This window comes from Pristiophorus japonicus, chromosome 19 (assembly GCF_044704955.1).
Source record: "Pristiophorus japonicus isolate sPriJap1 chromosome 19, sPriJap1.hap1, whole genome shotgun sequence".
Lineage (NCBI taxonomy): Eukaryota > Metazoa > Chordata > Chondrichthyes > Pristiophoridae > Pristiophorus > Pristiophorus japonicus.
This window is the reverse complement of record NC_091995.1, coordinates 472,949-493,316: the sequence shown is the minus strand read 5'-3', so window position 1 is coordinate 493,316 and position 20,368 is coordinate 472,949. Positions and strand designations below refer to the sequence as shown.

At 55.0% G+C, this 20,368-nt stretch overlaps 1 protein-coding gene across 1 annotated transcript; it reads right to left on the bottom strand.

Moving 5' to 3' along the window:
* Nucleotides 1-384: 384 nt before the first annotated feature.
* On the bottom strand, nt 385-20,363 carry ercc6l (excision repair cross-complementation group 6-like). The gene is made up of 4 exons (XM_070861105.1): nt 19,813-20,363; nt 15,220-16,458; nt 10,335-10,757; nt 385-2,363 (listed from the first exon to the last, which is right to left on the bottom strand). Exons 1-4 carry the CDS (start codon nt 19,964-19,966, stop codon nt 910-912), a joined length of 3,270 nt encoding a protein of 1,089 aa, XP_070717206.1. The 5' UTR covers nt 19,967-20,363; the 3' UTR covers nt 385-909.
* Between the last annotated feature and the right edge of the window lie 5 nt (nt 20,364-20,368).

Below are 20,368 nucleotides of genomic sequence, written 5' to 3'. Positions count from 1 at the left end.
TAGGGCTCCCGTTATTTTGTTGCACGAATGATTCTGGAGCAGATCAAGTCAAGCAGCGAAACAAAGTCCAGGCCCCCCCCCCCCCCCCCCCCTCTGTCTCCGGAGTGAAACACCAGCGTTTAGTAGCGACTGTAACCAAAACCCAGACAAGGGCTGGCTGACCCCGGTCAATGATAGCCAGTCTGGGTTAACCCTCCCTTCCTGTACTGAGAGGAGACAACCTGCCTACCACAGGGAAGCTGGTCACTGGCCTTCGTACCTTCTCTCGATCCGGGGGCGACGACCTAGGCTGGGAGGGGCTTCTTGCCCCCAGTATGACGATCGATGGGGTGCGACTTCTCATTGACAAATCCATGCCCATTCTCCTGAATCAACACAGACAGGTCAAGTGAACATTTATTTTATTCATTGTAAAAAAAAATCAACACACACAAAACGATCGCGGCACCGTATTCATATTCGACAGCACGAGGCCAGAGCACGACCCAATCACCCACTAAAGGTGGGTGGGGGGGGGGAAGAGAGAGAGAACTGGGAATAGAGAGGGCGGGGCGAGACTGGGAGTAAAGTCGAGGGGGAAGACACAAATATATACAAGGCAGTCAGCAAGAGATAAAGATTTTGCTTTAAACAGGGGACTTTACATTGAGCTTTCGAATGTGAACAGCTCCTGCTGTTGTGGAGCCTTCAGGTCTCGGTTAATGGTCTGGAAGCCTCAATAAGCCGTCGGGCTATGTATCCACAGTCCGCAGAGCAGTATCACAGCTCTCCACACACACACACGCAGGAAAACAGATGGTCTGCTTAGTGTCTGGTCCCTCGCGACGTGCTCGGCAATGGGAGGGGAGTGAAGCGAGTGCTCCTGCTGGGACAGAGAGGGGACGTCCGGGGGAGCATGCACTCGACCCCTCAGCTACAGTCCAGGCGCCGATACAGCTTGATGGTCATCAGCTGCACCTCAGGGTCCCCGCTCTGCAGGTCCAGAGCTCTGAGCAGGCAGTTCAGGGCCGCCTTCCACTCCCCTCGCTCTGCCTGCTCCCTGCCGCACTGCACCAGGGCCTGGTAGTCGTCGGGGGCAGGCTCCGGTGGTGTCACCCTGTCGCCTGCGGCCCCGGTATCCAGCAGGGCGGGGGGACGAGGCTCCGGTGGTGTCGCCCTGTCGCCTGCGGCCCTGGTATCCAGCAGGGTGGGAGGAGGAGGCTCCTCGGCCCTGGTGAAACTCTCCAGCTGCTCGTCGGAGCCCAGCTCGGGGTCGAAGGTGCCCGAACGCTCGCCCTCGCTGACAGCGGAGTCCTCCAGCGACGACCCCCCGGCCTGGGGCTCTTGCTCCGATCGGCTTTCCTGGCCGCCGACGCTGGCCTCTCCGTCGCTCTGACTACTGATGTAGAAGACTCCGTCGTCGCTGCCGCCGTCGCTGTCGTTGTCCGGGGCGCTGCCGGCCGCCTCCTCGTCCAGCTCCTCCACCTCGTCGATGACTGCGGCGATCAAGGACGTCCTGGACGCCACCGAGCGCCTGCTGCTGACATTCAGCAGGCCGGGGAGGAGGGGCGAGCCGAGCCCTTTGGGGGTAGAGGCAGCGGTCACCCGGAAGGCCTGCGGCTGCGGACTTCGCGTGGACAGGCCGGGGGAGCTCCGGGACTCGAGTTCCTCCTCCATGTCCTCCTCCTCCTCGCTCCCGCTCACTTGGCGCCTGCATTTCTTGCGAGGCTGCCGGATGTAGGGGGATTCTTCACCCTCGCCCACCGAGGGGGACGGCTGAACATCTCCCGGCCGGGAGTCGTCACCCAAGCCATCGGCCGAGAGCACCTCGGACACCGGTTCCTCCTCGTCCTCCTCCTCCTCCTCCTCCTCCGTCTCCTCCAGCACCAGGTTGAAATCCGACTGGAACAGGGGCTTGGAGGCGGGAGAGTCGAACTCTGAGGCAAGCGCCTCGGCATCAGACTGGTCGGCCCGGCCCTCGGAGCAGAGCCGCCGTGATCCGCCGCGGGGAAGGGGTCCGGGGATTGGGGAGAGGGAGTCATCAGGGTCAGCCACTCCCCCGGGAGCGCTGGTGGGGCCGAGCGACTCGAAACTGTCCAGCAACACCACGTTGTTCTCCTGCCTGTCGTCCACTTCCACCTCCTCGTCCTCGTCCTCCTGCCCCTCCTCCTCCTCCTCCTGCCCCTCCTCCTCCTCCTGCCCCTCCTCGAGCGGCAGCTCAGCTAATTTGCAGCTCAGGTCAAACACCTCGTCCGAGCCCTCGCCATTGAATGGCCGGGTCAGGTCCACGGTAACCGGAGAGGGGGTTTCGGCTCTGACGTTTAACACTGTCGGCAGGGCGGGGCTGGGATAAGCCAGCACTCTTTTGGGCCTCTCTCCTCGGCCTGTAAAGACAAAAAAAACCCCAAGAGGGGTGGAATTAAAAACAGAAACATTTTAAGCTGACTGCTCACGACGCTCCCTCCTCAGTGCCACCCCTCTGACAGTGCGGCACTCCCTCAGTACTGCCCCTCCGACAGTGCGACACTCCCTCAGTACTGCCCCTCCGACAGTGCGACACTCCCTCAGTACTGCCCCTCCGACAGTGCGGCGCTCCCTCAGTACTGCCCCTCTGACAGTACGGCACTCCCTCAGTACTGCCCCTCCGACAGTGCGGCACTCCCTCAGTACTGTCCCTCCGACAGTGCGGCACACCCTCAGTACTGACCCTCCGACAGTGCGGCACTCCCTCAGTACTGCCCCTCCGACAGTGCGGCACACCCTCAGTACTGCCCCTCCGACAGTGCGGCACTCCCTCAGCACTGCCCCTCCGACAGTGCGGCACTCCCTCAGTACTGTCCCACCGACAGTGCGGCACTCCCTCAGTACTGCCCCTCCGACAGTGCGGCACACCCTCAGTACTGCCCCTCCGACAGTGCGGCACTCCCTCAGCACTGCCCCTCCGACAGTGCGGCACTCCCTCAGTACTGTCCCACCGACAGTGCGGCACTCCCTCAGTACTGCCCCTCCGACAGTGCGGCACACCCTCAGTACTGCCCCTCCGACAGTGCGGCGCTCCCTCAGTACTGCCCCTCCGACAGTGCGGCGCTCCCTCAGTACTGCCCCTCCGACAGTGCGGCACTCCCTTAGTACTGCCCCTCCGACAGTGCGGCGCTCCCTCAGTACTGACCCTCCGACAGTGCGGCGCTCCCTCAGTACTGCCCCTCCGACAGTGCGGCGCTCCCTCAGTACTGCCCCTCCGACAGTGCGACAGTCCCTCAGTACTGACCCTCCGACAATGCGACAGTCCCTCAGTACTGCCCCTCCGACAGTGCGGCACTCCCTCAGTACTGCCCCTCCGACAGTGCGGCACTCCCTCAGTACTGCCCCTCCGACAGTGCGGCGCTCCCTCAGTACTGCCCCTCCGACAGTGCGACACTCCCTCAGTACTGCCCCTCCGACAGTGCGGCGCTCCCTCAGTACTGCCCCTCTGACAGTACGGCACTCCCTCAGTACTGCCCCTCCGACAGTGCGGCACTCCCTCAGTACTGTCCCTCCGACAGTGCGGCACACCCTCAGTACTGACCCTCCGACAGTGCGGCACTCCCTCAGTACTGCCCCTCCGACAGTGCGGCACACCCTCAGTACTGCCCCTCCGACAGTGCGGCACTCCCTCAGCACTGCCCCTCCGACAGTGCGGCACTCCCTCAGCACTGCCCCTCCGACAGTGCGGCACTCCCTCAGTACTGTCCCACCGACAGTGCGGCACTCCCTCAGTACTGCCCCTCCGACAGTGCGGCACACCCTCAGTACTGCCCCTCCGACAGTGCGGCACTCCCTCAGCACTGCCCCTCCGACAGTGCGGCAATCCCTCAGTACTGCCCCTCCGACAGTGCGGCACTCCCTCAGTACTGTCCCACCGACAGTGCGGCACTCCCTCAGTACTGCCCCTCCGACAGTGCGGCACTCCCTCAGCACTGCCCCTCCGACAGTGCGGCACTCCCTCAGTACTGTCCCACCGACAGTGCGGCACTCCCTCAGTACTGCCCCTCCGACAGTGCGGCACACCCTCAGTACTGCCCCTCCGACAGTGCGGCGCTCCCTCAGTACTGCCCCTCCGACAGTGCGGCGCTCCCTCAGTACTGCCCCTCCGACAGTGCGGCGCTCCCTTAGTACTGCCCCTCCGACAGTGCGGCGCTCCCTCAGTACTGACCCTCCGACAGTGCGGCGCTCCCTCAGTACTGCCCCTCCGACAGTGCGGCGCTCCCTCAGTACTGCCCCTCCGACAGTGCGACAGTCCCTCAGTACTGACCCTCCGACAATGCGACAGTCCCTCAGTACTGCCCCTCCGACAGTGCGGCACTCCCTCAGTACTGCCCCTCCGACAGTGCGGCGCTCCCTCAGCACTGCCCCTCCGACAGTGCGGCGCTCCCTCAGCACTGCCCCTCCGACAGTGCGGCGCTCCCTCAGCACTGCCCCCCTTCAGTACTGCCCCTCCGACAGTGCGGCGCTCCCTCAGCACTGCCGCGCTCCCTCAGCACTGCCCCCCTTCAGTATTGCTCCTCCGACAGTGCGGCGCTCCCTCAGCACTGCACTGCAGTGTCAGCCTAGATTTTTGTGCCCAAGTCCCTGGAGTGGGACTCGAATCCACAACCTTGTGTCTCAGAGGTGCGAATGCTACCCACCGAGCTACGGACATCGCACAGCCTTCAACTGGTGGGTCGTCCTGACAACCAACCACAAACACAAGCCACGGTATACAGGCTTGACCCAGCAGGAACATCACACACAACTTAATAATGACGGGTAGTAGAAATGTGGAACTCTCTTCCACACAAAGCAGTAGATGCTCGGTCAATGAATTTGTTAAGTCGAAGATGGATGGATTTTGGTAGCCAAGGGTATTGAGGGTTATGGATACAAGGCGGGAGGTATGGATAAGTGTTGGGATACAGATCAGCCATGATCTCATTGTATGGCGGAACAGGCTCGAGGGGCTGAATGGCCTCCAGTTCTGATCAGATGGCTACACTTAGCCAACCTACTTTGTCCAGACCCCTCATGATTCTGAACGCCTTTATCAAATGTTCTTTCAACCTTCTCTGCTCCAAGAAGAACAAGCCCAGCTTCTCCAGTCTATCCACACAGTGTAAATCTTTCCTGCGCCCTCTCTAAGGCCATCACATCCTTCGTAAAGTGCCGTGCCCAGAATTGGACACAATACTCCAGTTGAGGCCGAACCAGTGTTTTATAAAGCTCCAACCTAACGTCCTTGCTGTTACAGAACATAAGAAATAGAAGCAGGAGTCGGCCATACGGCCCCTCGAGCCTGCTCCGCCATTTAATACGATCATGGCTGATCTGATCATGGACTCAGCTCCACTTCCCCGCCCGCTCCCCATAACCCTTCACTCCCTTGTCATTTAAACATATGTCGATCTCCATCTTAAATTTATTCAATGTCCCAGCTTCCACAGCTCTCAGTGAATTTCACAGATTTACAACCCTCAGAAGAAATTCCTCCTCATCTCAGTTTTAAATGGGCGGCCCCTTATTCTAAGATTATGTCCCCTAGTTCTAGTCTCCCCCATCAGTGGAAACATCCTCTCTGCATCCACCTTGTCAAGCCCCCTCATAATCTGATACGTTTCGATAAGATCACCTCTCATTCTTCTGAATTCCAATGAGTAGAGGCCCAACCTCCTCAACCTTTCCTCATAAGTCAACCCCCTCATCTCCGGAATCAACCGAGTGAACCTCCTCAGATAAGATAAGATCTGATCATAGACTCAGCTCCATTCCCTGCCCGCCCCCCTATTCCCTTATCGGTTAAGAAACTGTCTATCTCCATCTTAAATTTATTCAATATCCCAGCTTCCACAGCTCCCTGAGGCAGCGAATTCCAGATTTACAACCCTCAGAGACCTTGCTTTTGTACCTCTACTTATGAAGCCCACGATCCCGTAAGCTTTTTTAAGTACTTTCTCAACCCACCCCGCCACCTCCAACGATTTCTGCACATGCACCCCTTTTAGTTTATACCAAAATCTATCACTTCACACTGTTGTACCCCCTGACCAGTTCATCGATATCTTCCTGCAGTCCGCAGCTTTCTTCTTCATTATCAACCACACGGCCTATTTTAGTGTCAGCTGCAAACTTCTTGGTGAGGCCGCACCTGGAGTACTGCGTGCAGTTTTGGTCACCTTACTTAAGGAAGGATATACTAGCTTTGGAGGGGGTACAGAGACGATTCACGAGGCTGATTCCGGAGATGAGGGGTTTACCTTATGATGATAGATTGAGTAGACTGGGTCTTTACTCATTGGAGTTCAGAAGGATGAGGGGTGATCTTATAGAAACATTTAAAATAATGAAAGGGATAGACAAGATAGAGGCAGAAAGGTTGTTTCCACTGGTCGGGGAGACTAGAACTAGGGGGCACAGCCTCAAAATACGGGGGAGCCAATTTAAAACCGAGTTGAGAAGGAATTTCTTCTCCCAGAGGGTTGTGAATCTGTGGAATTCTCTGCCCAAGGAAGCAGTTGAGGCTAGCTCATTGAATGTATTCAAGTCACAGATAGATAGATTTTTAACCAATAAGGGAATTAAGGGTTACGGGGAGCGGGCGGGTAAGTGGAGCTGAGTCCACGGCCAGATCAGCCATGATCTTGTTGAATGGCGGAGCAGGCTCGAGGGGCTAGATGGCCTACTCTTGTTCCTAATTCTTATGTTCTTATATATATTATTCTTAATCATACCCCCAACATTCAAGTCCAAGTCATTGATATACCACAAAAAGCAAGGGACCCAGTACTGAGCCCTGCGGAAGCCCACTGGAAACATCTTTCCAGTCACAAAAACACCCATCGACCATTACCCTTTGCTTCCTGCCTGAGCCAATTTTGGATCCAACATAGAAAATAGGTGCAGGAGTAGGCCATTCGGCCCTTCGAACCTGCACCGCCATTCAATAAGATCATGGCTGATCACTCCCTCAGTACCCCTTTCCTGCTTTCTCTCCATACCCCTTGATCCCTTTAGCCGTAAGGGCCACATCTAACTCCCTCTTGAATATATCTAACGAACTGGCCTCAACAACTCTCTGCGGCAGGGAATTCCACAGGTTAACAACTCAGTGAAGAAGTTTCTCCTCATCTCAGTCCTAAATGGCCTACCCCTTATCTTAAGACTATGTCCCCTGATGCTGGACTTCCCCAACATCGGGAACATTCTTCCTGCATCTAACCTGTCCAGTCCTGTCAGAATCTTATACGTTTCTATGAGATCCCCTCTCATCCTTCTAAACTCCAGTGAATAAAGGCCCAGTCGATCCAGTCTCTCCTCATATGACAGCCCAGCCATTCCTGGAATCAGTCTGGTGAACCTTCGCTGCAATCCCTCAATAGCAAGAACGTCCTTCCTCAGATTAGGAGACCAAAACTGAGCACAATATTCCAGGTGAGGCCTCACCAAGGCCCTGTACAACTGCAGTTAAGACCTCCCTGCTCCTATACTCAAATCCCCTAGCTATGAAGGCCAACATAACATTTGCCTTCTTCACCACCTGCTGTACCTGCATGCCAACTTTCAATGACTGATGAACCATGACACCCAGGTCTCGTTGCACCTCCCCCCTTTTCCTAATCTGCCATTCAGATAATATTCTGCCTTCGTGTTTTTGCCCCCAAAATGGATAACCTCACATTTATCCACATTATACTGCATCTGCATGCATTTGCCCACTCAGTTAACCTATCCAAGTCACCCTGCAGCCTCTTAGCGTCCTCCTCATAGCTCACACCGCCACCCAGTTTAGTGTCATCTGCAAACTTGGAGATATTACACTCAATTCCTTTGTCCAAATCATTAATATATATTGTAAAGAGCTGGGGTCCCAGCACTGAGCCCTGTGGCACTCCACTAGTCACTGCCTGCCATTCTGAAAAGGACCCGTTTATCCCGACTCTCTGCTTCCTGTCTGCCAACCAGTTCTCTATCCACGTCAGTACATTACCCCCAATAACCCCCGCTTTGATTTTGCACACTAATCCCTTGTGTGGGACCTAGTCAAAAGCCTATGAAAGTCCAAATATACCACATCCACTGGTTCTCCCTTGTCCACTCTGCTAGTTACAACTTGCCACTTTGCCCTGGATCCCATGGGCTTTTACCTTTGTGACCAATCTGCCATTTGCTAAAATCCATATACACTACATCAAACACACTGCCCTCATCGATTCTCCTTGTTACCTCCTCGAAAAATTCAGTCAAGTTAGTCAGGCACGACCTTCCCTTAACAAATTCATGCTGACTGTCCTTGATTAATCCGTGTCTTTCTAAATGAAGATTTATCCTGTCCCTCAGGATTTTTTCCAATAACTTTCCCACCACTGAGGTAAGGCTGACTGGCCTGTAATTACTCGGTCTATCCCTTTCTTATTTTTTTAAACAAAGGTACCACATTAGCCATCTTCCAGTCCTGTGGCACCACACCTGTAGCCAAAGAGGATTGGAAAATGATGGTCAGAGCCTCTGCTATTTCCTCTTTTGCTTCGCTTAACAGCCTGAGATTCATTTCATCCGGGGCTGGGGATTTATCCACTTTCAAAGCTGCTATGCCCCTTAATACTTCCTCTCTCACTATGTTTATCTTGTCTAATATTTCACGCTCCTCCCCCCTCATTGCAAAGTCTGCATCGCCCCTCTCTCGTGAAAACAGATGCAAAGTATTCATTGAGAATCCTACCCATGTCTTCTGCCTCCACAGAGATTTCCTTTGTGGTCTCTAATAGGCCCCATGCTTTCTCAAGTTATCCTCTTGCTCTGAAACTGTGGGATTGTCGCTAAAACCCAACTGGTTCACCGATGCCCTTTCCTTACCTGGGCCTCGGTGTGACATTTAGTAGCCCTCGAGCAAGACAGAGGTATGGCCACCTTGGTGAGGAAACTCGGGATGGCCAATCAACTTCCAGCTGCACCCAAAGGCTGGCTTGCCGCGAAGGAGTTCCGAGTAGAGCGTTTGCTTTGGGAGTCTCGTGTCTGACATGTGAACAACGTGGCCTGCCCAGCGGAGCTGATCGAGTGTGGTCAGTGCTTGGAACTCCTTCATGGCAAACGAGCCAAAAGGTGGGCAGAGCAAACGTTACAAGGACACCCTCAAAGCCTCCCTGATAAAGTGCAACATCCCCACTGACACCTGGGAGTCCCTGGCCAAAGACCGCACTAAGTGGAGGAAGTGCATCCGGGAGGGCGCTGAGCACCTCGAGTCTCGTCGCCGAGAGCATGCAGAAAGCAAGCACAGGCAGCGGAAGGAGCGTGCGGCAAACCAGTCCCACCCTCCCCTTCCCTCAACCACTGTCTGTCCCACCTGTGACAGGGACTGTGGTTCTCGTATTGGACTGTTCAGTCACCTGAGGACTCATTTTGAGTGGAAGCAAGTTTTCCTCGATTCCGAGGGACTGCCAATGATGACCCCCAGGTCCCGCTGTACTGCGGCACTTTGCAATCTTCTCCACTTAAATAATAACTTGCTCTTTGATTTTTTTTCTGCCAAAGTGCATGACCTCTCACTTTCCCACATTATACTCCATCTGCCAAATTTTTGCCCACACACTTCGCCTGTCTATGTCCTTTTGCAGATTATTTGTGTCCACCTCACACATTGCTTTTCCTCCCATCTTTGTCTCGTCAGCAAACTTGGCTACGTTACACTCAGTCCCTTCTTCCAAGTCGTTAATATAGATTGTAAATAGTTGGGGTCCCAGCACTGATCCCTGCGGCACCCCACTAGTTACTGATTGCCAACCAGAGAATTAACCATTTATCCCGACTCTCTGTTTTCTGTTAGTTAGCCAATCCTCTATCCATGTTAATATATTACCCCCAACACCGTGAACTTTAATCTTGTGCAGTAACCTTTTATATGGCACCTTGTCGAATATCTTCTGGAAGTCCAAATACACCACATCCACTGGTTCCCCTTTATCCACCCTGTTCATTACATCCTCAAAGAATTCCAGCAAATTTGTCAAACATGACTTCCCTTCATAAATCCATGCTGACTCTGCCTGATCGAATTTTGCTTTTCCAAATGTCCTGCTACTGCTTCTTTAATAATGGACTGCAACATTTTCCCAACCACAGATGTTAGGCTAACTGGTCGATAGTTTCCTGCTTTTTGTCTGCCTCCTTTTTTAAAAAAAAAAATAGGGGTGTTACATTTGCGGTTTTCCAATCCGCTGGGACTGCCCCAGAATCCAGGGAATTTTGGTAAATTACAACCAGTGCATCCACTATCCCTGCCGCTACTTCTCAAGACCCATGGGGGTTGGTGGGGGGGAAGGGGGAAACAGAATACAACAGACGGACTGTACCTGGGATTGTCGCAGGCTCCCTGGGTTTGAGCCAGGCTGGTTCAGTGTCGGTCTGGAGGTTCTGGACCAGCTGCTGTTGCAGTTGGGACTCGGCGGCCACCAGCTCCTGGGCTTTTTGCACCCGCTGGCGGATGTACTGGCAGGCCTGGGGGTCGCTGACGGCGTTCTCCTCATCGGGGGGCACGTCCTGGGAGTAGATGAGGTCGTGGTCAGTCACCCCGAACATGGGCAGGGTGTGCAGGAAGGCGATGTGCTGGTCCAGCGCGCTGTCAGTCTTCCGCTGGCTGGCGTGCATGGACTGCAGCTGGAGCTGGGTGCTGGAGGTCCGCGGGTCCTCCAGGATGAACAGCTCCCGCAACTCCTGGCTGCTGAAGTAACGAAAAGGATTCTTCTTCTCCCCAACGGACTGGCGGATCAGCGAATCTGCCAGAGAGAGAGAGCGAGCGAGCGCGATTACATCATTCACATAGCTTTTGCGGGTAACATAGAAAATAGGTGCAGGAGTAGGCCATTCGGCCCTGCGAGCCTGCACCGCCATTCAATCAGATCATGGCTGAGCATTCCCTCAGTACCCCTTTCCTGCTTTCTCTCCATACCCCTTGATCCCTTTAGCCGTAAGGGCCACATCTAACTTTCTTTTGAATATATCTAACGAACTGGCCTCAACAACTTTCTGAGGTAGAGAATTCCACAGGTTCACCACTCTCTGAGTGAAGAAGTTTCTCCTCATTTCGATCCTAAATGGCCTACCCCTTATCCTTAGACTGTGTCCCCTGGTTCTGGACTTCCCCAACATCGGGAACATTCTTCCTGCATCTAACCTGTCCTGTCCCGTCAGAATTTTATATGTTTCAATGAGATCCTCTCTCATCCTTCTAAACTCCAGTGAGTATAAGCCCAGTCGATCCAGTCTTTCTTCATATGTCAGTCCTGCCATCCCAGGAATCAGTCTGGTGAACCTTCGCTGCACTCCCTCAATAGCAAGAATGTCCTTCCTCAGATTAGAAGACCAAAACGGAGCACAATATTCCAGGTGAGGCCTCACCAAGGCCCTGTACAACTGCAGTAAGACCTCCCTGCTCCTATACTCAAATCCTCTCGCTATGAAGGCCAACATACCATTTGCCTTCTTCACCGCCTGCTGTACCTGCATGCCAACCTTCAATATCTGATGTACCCAGGTCTCCCCTTTTCCTAATCTGTCACCATTCAGATAATATTCTGCCTTCCTGTTTTTGCCACCAAAGTGGATAAGCTCACATTTATCCACATTATACTGCATCTGCCATGTATTTGCCCACTCACCGAACCTGTCCAAGTCATCCTGCAGCCTCTTAGCATCCTCCTCACAGCTCACACCGCCACCCAGATTAGTGTCATCTGCAAACTTGGAGATATTACATTCAATTCCTTCATCCAACTCATTAATGTATATTGTAAATAGCTGGGGTCCCAGCACTGAGCCCTGCAGCACCCCACTAGTCACTGCCTGCCATTCTGAAAAGGGCCCATTTATCCCAACTCTCTGCTTCCTGTCTGCCAACCAGTTCTCTATCCACGTCAATACACTACCCCCAATACCATGTGCTTTGATTTTGCACACCAATCTCTTGTGTGGGGCCTTGTCAAAAGCCTTTTGAAAGTCCAAATACACCACATCCACTGGTTCTCCCTTGTCCAATCTACTAGTTACATCCTCAAAAAATTCCAGAAGATTTGTCAAGCATGATTTCCCTTTCATAAATCCATACATGGACCGATCCCGTCGCTGCTTTCCAAATGCGCTGTTATTTCATCTTTAATAATTGATGCCAACATTTTCCCCACTACTGATGTCAGTCTATAATTCACTGTTTTCTCTCTCCCTCCTTTTTTAAAAAGTGGTGTTACATTAGCTACCCTCCAGACCAGAGGAACTGATCCAGAATCTATAGAATGTTGGAAAATGACCACCAATGCATCCACTATTTCTAGGGCCACTTCCTTAAGTACTCTGGGATGCAGACTATCAGGCCCTGGGGATTTATCGGCCTTCAATCACATCAATTTCCCTAACACAATTTCCTGACTAATAAGGATTTCCTTCAGTTCCTCCTTCTCGCTAGACCCTCGGTCCCCTAGTATGTCCGGAAGGCTATTTGTGTCTTCCTTAGTGAAGACCGTATTTGTTCAACTGGTCTGCCATTTCTTTGTTCCCCATTATAAATTCACCTGATTCTGACTGCAAGGGACCAAGGGTTCAGCGAAAATGAGTATTAGTTAAAAAAAAATACGATGAAATTAATGAGACTGAAAGCTGATAAATCCCCTGGACCCAATGGCCTACAGAGATAGTGGATGCAGTGGTTGTCATCTTTCAAAATTCCAGATTCTAGAACGGTTCCCGTGGATTGGAAGGTAGCTAAAGTAACCCCGCTATTTAAGAAAGGAGGGAGAGAGAAAAGGGGGAATTAAAAACCAGTTAGTCTGATAATCGGGAAAAAGCTCAAATGTATCAAGGACCTGGTAACAGGACACTTAGAAAATAATAAGATTGGGCAGAGTAAACACGGATTTATGAAAGAGAAATCATGTTTGACAAATCTGTTAGAGGTTTTTGAGCTTATAACGAGCAGAATAGATAAAGGGGTAACCAGTGGATGTGGTGTATTTGGATTTTCAGAAGGCATTCGATAAGGAGCCACACAAGAGGTTATTGAACAAAATGGAATTGGGGGTAATATACTCGCATGGATTGAGGATTAGTAAACGGACAGAAACCAGAGTAGGAATAAACAGGTCGTTTTCAGGTTTGAGACCCCGCACCTCTGGAGTATGTGTACAGTTACTGCAACGAAGGTTCACCAGACTGATTCCTGGGATGGGGAAATTGTCCTATGGAGGAGAGATTGAGTAGGCTAGGCCGATATTCTCTGGCGTTTAAGAAAGAGAGGAGATCACATTGAAACATACAAAATTCTTATAGGACTTGACGGGGTAGATGCAGGGAGGATGTTTCCCCCGGGCTGGGGAGTCTGGAATAAGGGATCACAGTCTCAGGATAAGGGGTCGGACATTTAGGACTGAGGTGAGGAGGAATTTCTTCACTCAGAGGCTGGTGAATCTTTGGAATTCTCTGCCCCAGAGGGCTGTGGAGGCTCAGTCACTGAGTATATTCAAGACGAAGATTTTTGGATATTAAGGAATTCAAGGGATATGGGGACAGTGCAGGAAAGTGGAGTTGAGGTCGAAGATCAGCCATGATCTCACTGAATGGTGGAGCAGGCTCGAGGGGCCGAATGGCCTGCTCCTGCTCCTAATTCTGGTTATGTTTCTTATTTTACTGCCAATCCCCATATTCTCTTAGTGCCCAAAAATCTATCGATCTGAGCCTTGAATATACTCAACGACTGAGCCTCCACAGCCCTCTGGGGCAGAGAATTCCAGAGATTCACCACCCTCTGAGTGAAGAAGTTTCTCCTCATCTCAGTCCTAAATGGCTGACCCCTTATCCTGAGACCTGCAGGGAGTTTACCGCTAAACAAAGAACGGCAAGTCACACACACCATCCTGACTTGGAAATATATCGGCCGTTCCTTCATCGTCGCTGGGTCACAATCCTGGAACTCCCTCCCTAACAGCACTGTGGGAGCACCTTCACCACACGGACTGCAGCGGTTCAAGAAGGCAGCTCACCACCACCTTCTCAAGAGGACAACGAGTTTTGGACAATAAATGTTGGCCTTGCCAGTGACGCCTACATCCCATGAACAAAAGAAATAGTAGGAGTCGGCCATACGGCCCCTCGAGCCTGCTCCGCCATTTAATACAATCATTGCTGATCTGATCATGGACTCAGCTCCACTTCCCTGCCCACTCCCCATAACCCTCGACTCCCTTATCATTCAAAAATCTGTCTATCTCCACCTTAAATATATTCAAAGACCCAGTCTCTGGGAGAATTCCAGATTCATGACCCTCAGAGAAGAAATTCCTCCTCATCTCAGTTTTAAATGGGCGACCCCTTACTCGGAATCTATGCCCCCTAGTTCTAGATTCCCCCACGAGGGGAAACATCCTCTCTGCATCTACCCGTCAAGCCCCCTCAGTATCTTATGTTTCAATATCCCCTCTCATTCTTCTAAATTCCAATGAGTAGAGGCCCAACCTTTCCTCATAAGTCAACCCCCTCATCTCCGGAATCAACCGAGTGAACCTTCTCTGAACTGCCTCCAAAGCAAGTATATCCTTTCGTAAATATGGAAACCAAAACTGCACGCAGTACTCCAGGTGTGGCCTCACCAATACTCTGTATAACTGTAGCAAGACTTCCCTGCTTTTATACTCCATCCCCTTTGCAATAAAGGCCAAGATACCATTGGCCTTCCTGATCACTTGCTGTACCTGCACACTAACCTTTTGTGTTTCATGCACAAGTACCCCCAGGTCCCGCTGTACTGCAGCACTTTGTAATTTCCTCTCTCGATAGAAAGAATAATGAAGGAATGATTGTTTAAAAAAAAAACAGGAAAACATAGAAATACAGAAAATAAGTGCAGGAGTAGGTCATTCGGCCCTTCGAGCCTGCACCACCATTCAATATGATCATGGCTGATCATTCCCTCAGTACCCCTTTCCTGCTTTCTTTCCATACCCCTTGTTCCCTTTAGCCGTAAGGACCACATCTAACTCCCTCTTGAATATATCCATCGAACTGGCCTCAACAACTTTCTGTGGTAGAGAATTCCACAGGTTCACAATTCTCTGAGTGAAGAAGTTTCTCCTCATCTTGGCCCTAAATGGCTTACCCCTTATCCTTAGACTGTGACCCCTGGTTCTGGACTTCCCCAACATTGGGAACATTCTTCCTGCATCTAACCTGTCCAGTCCCGGTCGGAAGAGTTACCTTTGAAGATCTGCCGCCTGTAGATCTTCTCCTCCACACTGCCGCAGGTGACCAGCCTGTAGATGACCACGTTGTCGGTCTGCCCGATCCTGTAGGCACGGTCCACGGCCTGGGCGTCGGTGGCCGGGTTCCAGCTGGGGTCGAAGACCACCACGCGATTGGCGGCGGTCAGGGTGAGGCCCACCCCGCCCACCTGGGTGGTGAGCAGGAAGACGCAGAAGCCGCCCCCTTGCTGCTGGAAGCAGTTGATCTTCCGCTGGCGGTCGGCGAGGGCAGTGGTACCGTCCAGGCGGGCCACCTGAAAGCCCCGGTTGGTCAGGATGCGCTGGAGGATGTCCAGCATCTTGCGCGACTGGGAGAAGACCAGCGTGCGGTTGCCCTCCGCCCTCAGCTGCTCCAGCAGCCCCAGCACAAAGTCCAGCTTGCCCGACTCCCGGATCAGCTCGGCGTCGGGCACTCGGCCGATGTCGCCGGCCTGCTCGCCCCCCTCCTCCTCCCCCCCCGTCCCTCCGCCGCCCAGGCCCAGCTCCTCCCAGATGCGTCGGGGCAGCAGGCGGGGGTGGTCGCACAGCTTCTTCAGGTTGTTGAGCTGCACCAGGGGCGAGCGCTGGGTCTGCAGCAGCTCCTGGATCTGGTCGGACGACACGAAGCGCTGGTAGATCTCCTCCTGGACCGGGCTGAGGTGGACCCAGACGATCAGATCGTTCTTGCGGGTCAGGCTGGGCATGCGGGCCGAGGGGGACTCCCCGGGGGCGTCGCCCCCCCGCACGTCCTCCTTGGTCCGCCGCAGGAAGTAGGGCTGGATGATCTGCATCAGGTTCTCGGCGATGCGCAGGCCCAGGGCCTTCTCGCCGGGTGTAGCGTCCCGCTCCCGGGCCCGGGTGATGGGGTTCTCGTACTCGCTCTTGAAGGTCTTGGCGCTGCCCAGCAGCGAGCCCTGGCAGGCGAAGTCGAAGAGGGCCCACATCTCCTGCAGGTTGTTCTGGACGGGCGTGCCGGTCAGCAGGACGCGGTTGTGGGCCGGGATGGCCGCGGCGCACCGCGTGGTCTTGGCCGACGTGCTCTTGATCTTGTGGGCCTCGTCCAGCACCAGGTAGTCCCAGGTGAACGGCCGGCCGTCCAGGCAGGACAGCTGCTGCCAGTTGTGGAGCACCATGGGGTACGTGGTCAGCACCACCCCCTCCCGCCGCTGCACCCGCTCCAGGTTCTGCGTCCGCTCCCGCTTCGAGCCGTGGAACTCTGGAGAGAGAGAGCAGGGGGGACACGAGACAGTGGGACATTAATACACAGTGTCAGCTGCAGCTCAGGGGGGGGGGGGAGACTCTGGGGAGGGGTGGCCGCCGAGGTAGGGAGGGGTGTTGGGGCTGGAGGAGGTTAGAGAGATAGGGAGGGAACATGGGCCATGGAGGGATTTGTAAACAAGGATGAGAATTTTGAAATTGAGGTATTGATTAACTGGGACCCAATGTAGGTCGGCGAGCACAGGGGGTGATGGGTGAGCGGGACTGGGTGTGAGTTAGGACACGGGGCAGTGAGCACAGGGGGTGATGGGTGAGTGGGACTGGGTGTGAGTTAGGACACGGGGTCAGTGAGCACAGGGGGTGATGGGTGAGCGGGACTGGGTGTGAGTTAGGACACGGGGCAGTGAGCACAGGGGGTGATGGGTGAGTGGGACTGGGTGTGAGTTAGGACACGGGACACAGGGGGTGATGGGTGAGTGGGACTGGGTGTGAGTTAGGACACGGGGCAGTGAGCACAGGGGGTGATGGGTGAGCGGGACTGGGTGTGAGTTAGGACACGGGGCAGTGAGCACAGGGGGTGATGGGTGAGTGGGACTGGGTGTGAGTTAGGACACGGGTCAGTGAGCACAGGGGGTGATGGGTGAGTGGGACTGGGTGTGAGTTAGGACACGGGGCAGTGAGCACAGGGGGTGATGGGTGAGCAGGACTGGGTGTGAGTTAGGACACGGGGCAGTGAGCACAGGGGGTGATGGGTGAGTGGGACTGGGTGTGAGTTAGGACACGGGGTCAGTGAGCACAGGGGGTGATGGGTGAGTGGGACTGGGTGTGAGTTAGGACACGGGGCAGTGAGCACAGGGGGTGATGGGTGAGCGGGACTGGGTGCGAGTTAGGACACGGGTCAGTGAGCACAGGGGGTGATGGGTGAGTGGGACTGGGTGTGAGTTAGGACACGGTGGCAGTGAGCACAGGGGGTGATGGGTGAGTGGGACTGGGTGTGAGTTAGGACACGGGGTCAGTGAGCACAGGGGGTGATGGGTGAGTGGGACTGGGTGTGAGTTAGGACACGGGGTCAGTGAGCACAGGGGGTGATGGGTGAGTGGGACTGGGTGTGAGTTAGGACACGGGGCAGTGAGCACAGGGGGTGATGGGTGAGTGGGACTCGGTGTGAGTTAGGACACGGGGCAGTGAGCACAGGGGGTGATGGGTGAGTGGGACTGGGTGCGAGTTAGGACACAGGGCAGTGAGCACAGGGGGTGATGGGTGAGTGGGACTCGGTGCGAGTTAGGCCACGGGGGCAGCTGAGTTTTGGATCACCTCTGGCTTACGTCGGGTAGAATGTGGGAAGCCGGCCAGGAGTGTGTTGGAATAGACAAGTCTGGAGGTAATAAAGGCATGGATGAGGGTTTCAGCAGTGGATGAGCTGAGGCAGGGGGCGGAGACGGGAGATGTTAGAGGTGGAAAAAAGCGGTGAGGCAAGATTGAGGGGGAGGAAAGAGGATTGAGGGCGCAGGGAGATCGAGGGAGGGATGAAAGTGAAGGTGAGGGGGTGCTGCTAGTGCCAGGTTTAGGGACCCCTTTCCTGCCCCACCTTATCCTCCTTTAGCGCCTGACCTTCGAGGCACAGCCCAGGCGCCCAGCAGGTGGAGGGAGATTGAGGGAGGATGGAGTATAATGTTGGGAAGTGTGAGGTCATGCAGTTTGGCAGAAAAAATTCAAAGAGCAAGTTATTATTTAAATGGAGAAAGATTACAAAGTGCTGCAGTACAGCGGGACCTGGGGGTACTTGTGCATGAAACACAAAAGGATAGTATGCAGGTACAGCAAGTGATCAGGAAGGCCAATGGAATCTTGGCCTTTATTGCAAAGGGGATGGAGTATAAAAGCAGGGAAGTCTTGCTACAGTTATACAGGGTATTGGTGAGGCCACACCTGGAGTACTGCATGCAGTTTTGGTTTCCATATTTACAAAAGGATATACTTGCTTTGGAGGCAGTTCAGAGAAGGTTCACTCGGTTGATTCTGGAGATGAGGGGGTTGACTTATGAGGAAAGGTTGAGGAGATTGGGCCTCTACTCATTGGAATTCAGAAGAATGAGAGGCGATCTTATCGAAACGTGTAAGATTATGAGGGGGCTTGACAAGGTGGATGCAGAGAGGATGTTCCCACTGATGGGGGAGACTAGAACTAGGGGGCATGGTCTTAGAATAAGGGGCCGCCCATTTAAAACTGAGATGAGGAGGAATTTCTTCTCTCAGAGGGTTGTAAATCTGTGGAATTCGCTGCCTCAGAGAGCTGTGGAAGCTGGGACATTGAATAAATTTAAGGCGGAGATAGACAGTTTCTTAACCGATAAGGGAGTAAGGGAGTGGGCAGGGAAGTGGAGCTGAGTCCATGATCAGATCAGCCATGATCGTATTAAATGGCGGAGCAGGCTCGAGGGGCCGAATGTTCTTATGGAGATTGAGGGAGGTGAGGGGGCGGTGTTAGCGCCGGGTTTAACGCCCCGCCCCACATTGCCCCCCGGTTAGCGCCTGACTGTTGAGGCGGAGGGAGGTGAGGGGGCGGTGTTAGCGCCGGGTTTAACGCCCCACCCCACATTGCCCTCTGGTTAGCGCCCCTCCCCCGCCCCACATTGCCTCCCGGTTAGCGTCGAGTTTAACGCCCCACATTGCCCCCCCCCCCCCGGTTAGCGCCTGACCGTTGAGGCGGAGGGAGGTGAGGGGGTGGTGTTAGCGCCGGGTTTAACGCCCCACCCCACATTGCCCTCTGGTTAGCGCCCCTCCCCCGCCCCACATTGCCTCCCGGTTAGCGTCGGGTTTAACGCCCCACATTGCCCCCCCCCGGTTAGCGCCTGACCGTTGAGGCGGAGGGAGGTGAGGGGGCGGTGTTAGCGCCGGGTTTAACGCCCCACCCCACATTGCCCTCTGGTTAGCGCCCCTCCCCCGCCCCACATTGCCTCCCGGTTAGCGTCGGGTTTAACGCCCCACATTGCCCCCCCCCGGTTAGCGCCTGACCGTTGAGGCGGAGGGAGGTGAGGGGGCGGTGTTAACGCCGGGTTTAACGCCCCGCCCCACATTGCCCCCCCGGTTAGCGCCTGACCGTTGAAGCGGAGGGAGGTGAGGGGGCGGTGTTAGCGCCGGGTTTAACGCCCCACATTGCCCCCCGGTTAGCGCCTGACCGTTGAGGCGGAGGGAGGTGAGGGGGCGGTGTTAACGCCGGGTTTAACGCCCCACATTGCCCCCCCCCCCCCCCGGTTAGCGCCTGACCGTTGAGGCGGAGGGAGGTGAGGGGGCGGTGTTAGCGCCGGGTTTAACGTCCCGCCCCACATTACTCCCCCCGGTTAGCGCTGACCTTTGAGGCGGAGGCCGGGCGCCCAGCGCTGGAACTCTGCCCGCCAGGTGCTGAGCAAGGTGCCGGGCAGCAGCAGCAGGCAGTGGCGGAGCAGGCCGGCGTCCACCATGCCGCACACGAAGGCGATGAGCTGCACGGTTTTGCCGAGCCCCATGTCGTCGGCCAGGATGCCGCCGGCGCGGCCCGCCGTGTGCAGGCGGTGCAGGAAGGCCACGCCGGCCCGCTGGTGCGGGTACAGGCGGCGGTACAGGCCGGCGTACAGCCGCAGGCCGCAGCCGGGCAGCGCCACAAACTCATCCTCCTCCTGGGCCTGCTCCTCCTCGGCCTCCCGCTCGGCCTCCGCCGCCCGCAGCCGCTCCAGCCGCCGCCTCAGCTTGTCGCTCGGCCGCAGCGCCCACGCCCGCCTCAGCAGCTCGGCCGCCCGCCGCAGCTCGCCGGCCGCCGCCTGCTCCTTGCCGAGCCGCACGTAGTCGCCGTACAGCCGCGCGTCCTCGGGCCCCAGCGGCGGGCCCCGGCCCCGGCCCCGGCCGCTCTCCCCTTGCTCGCCGGCCGCCAT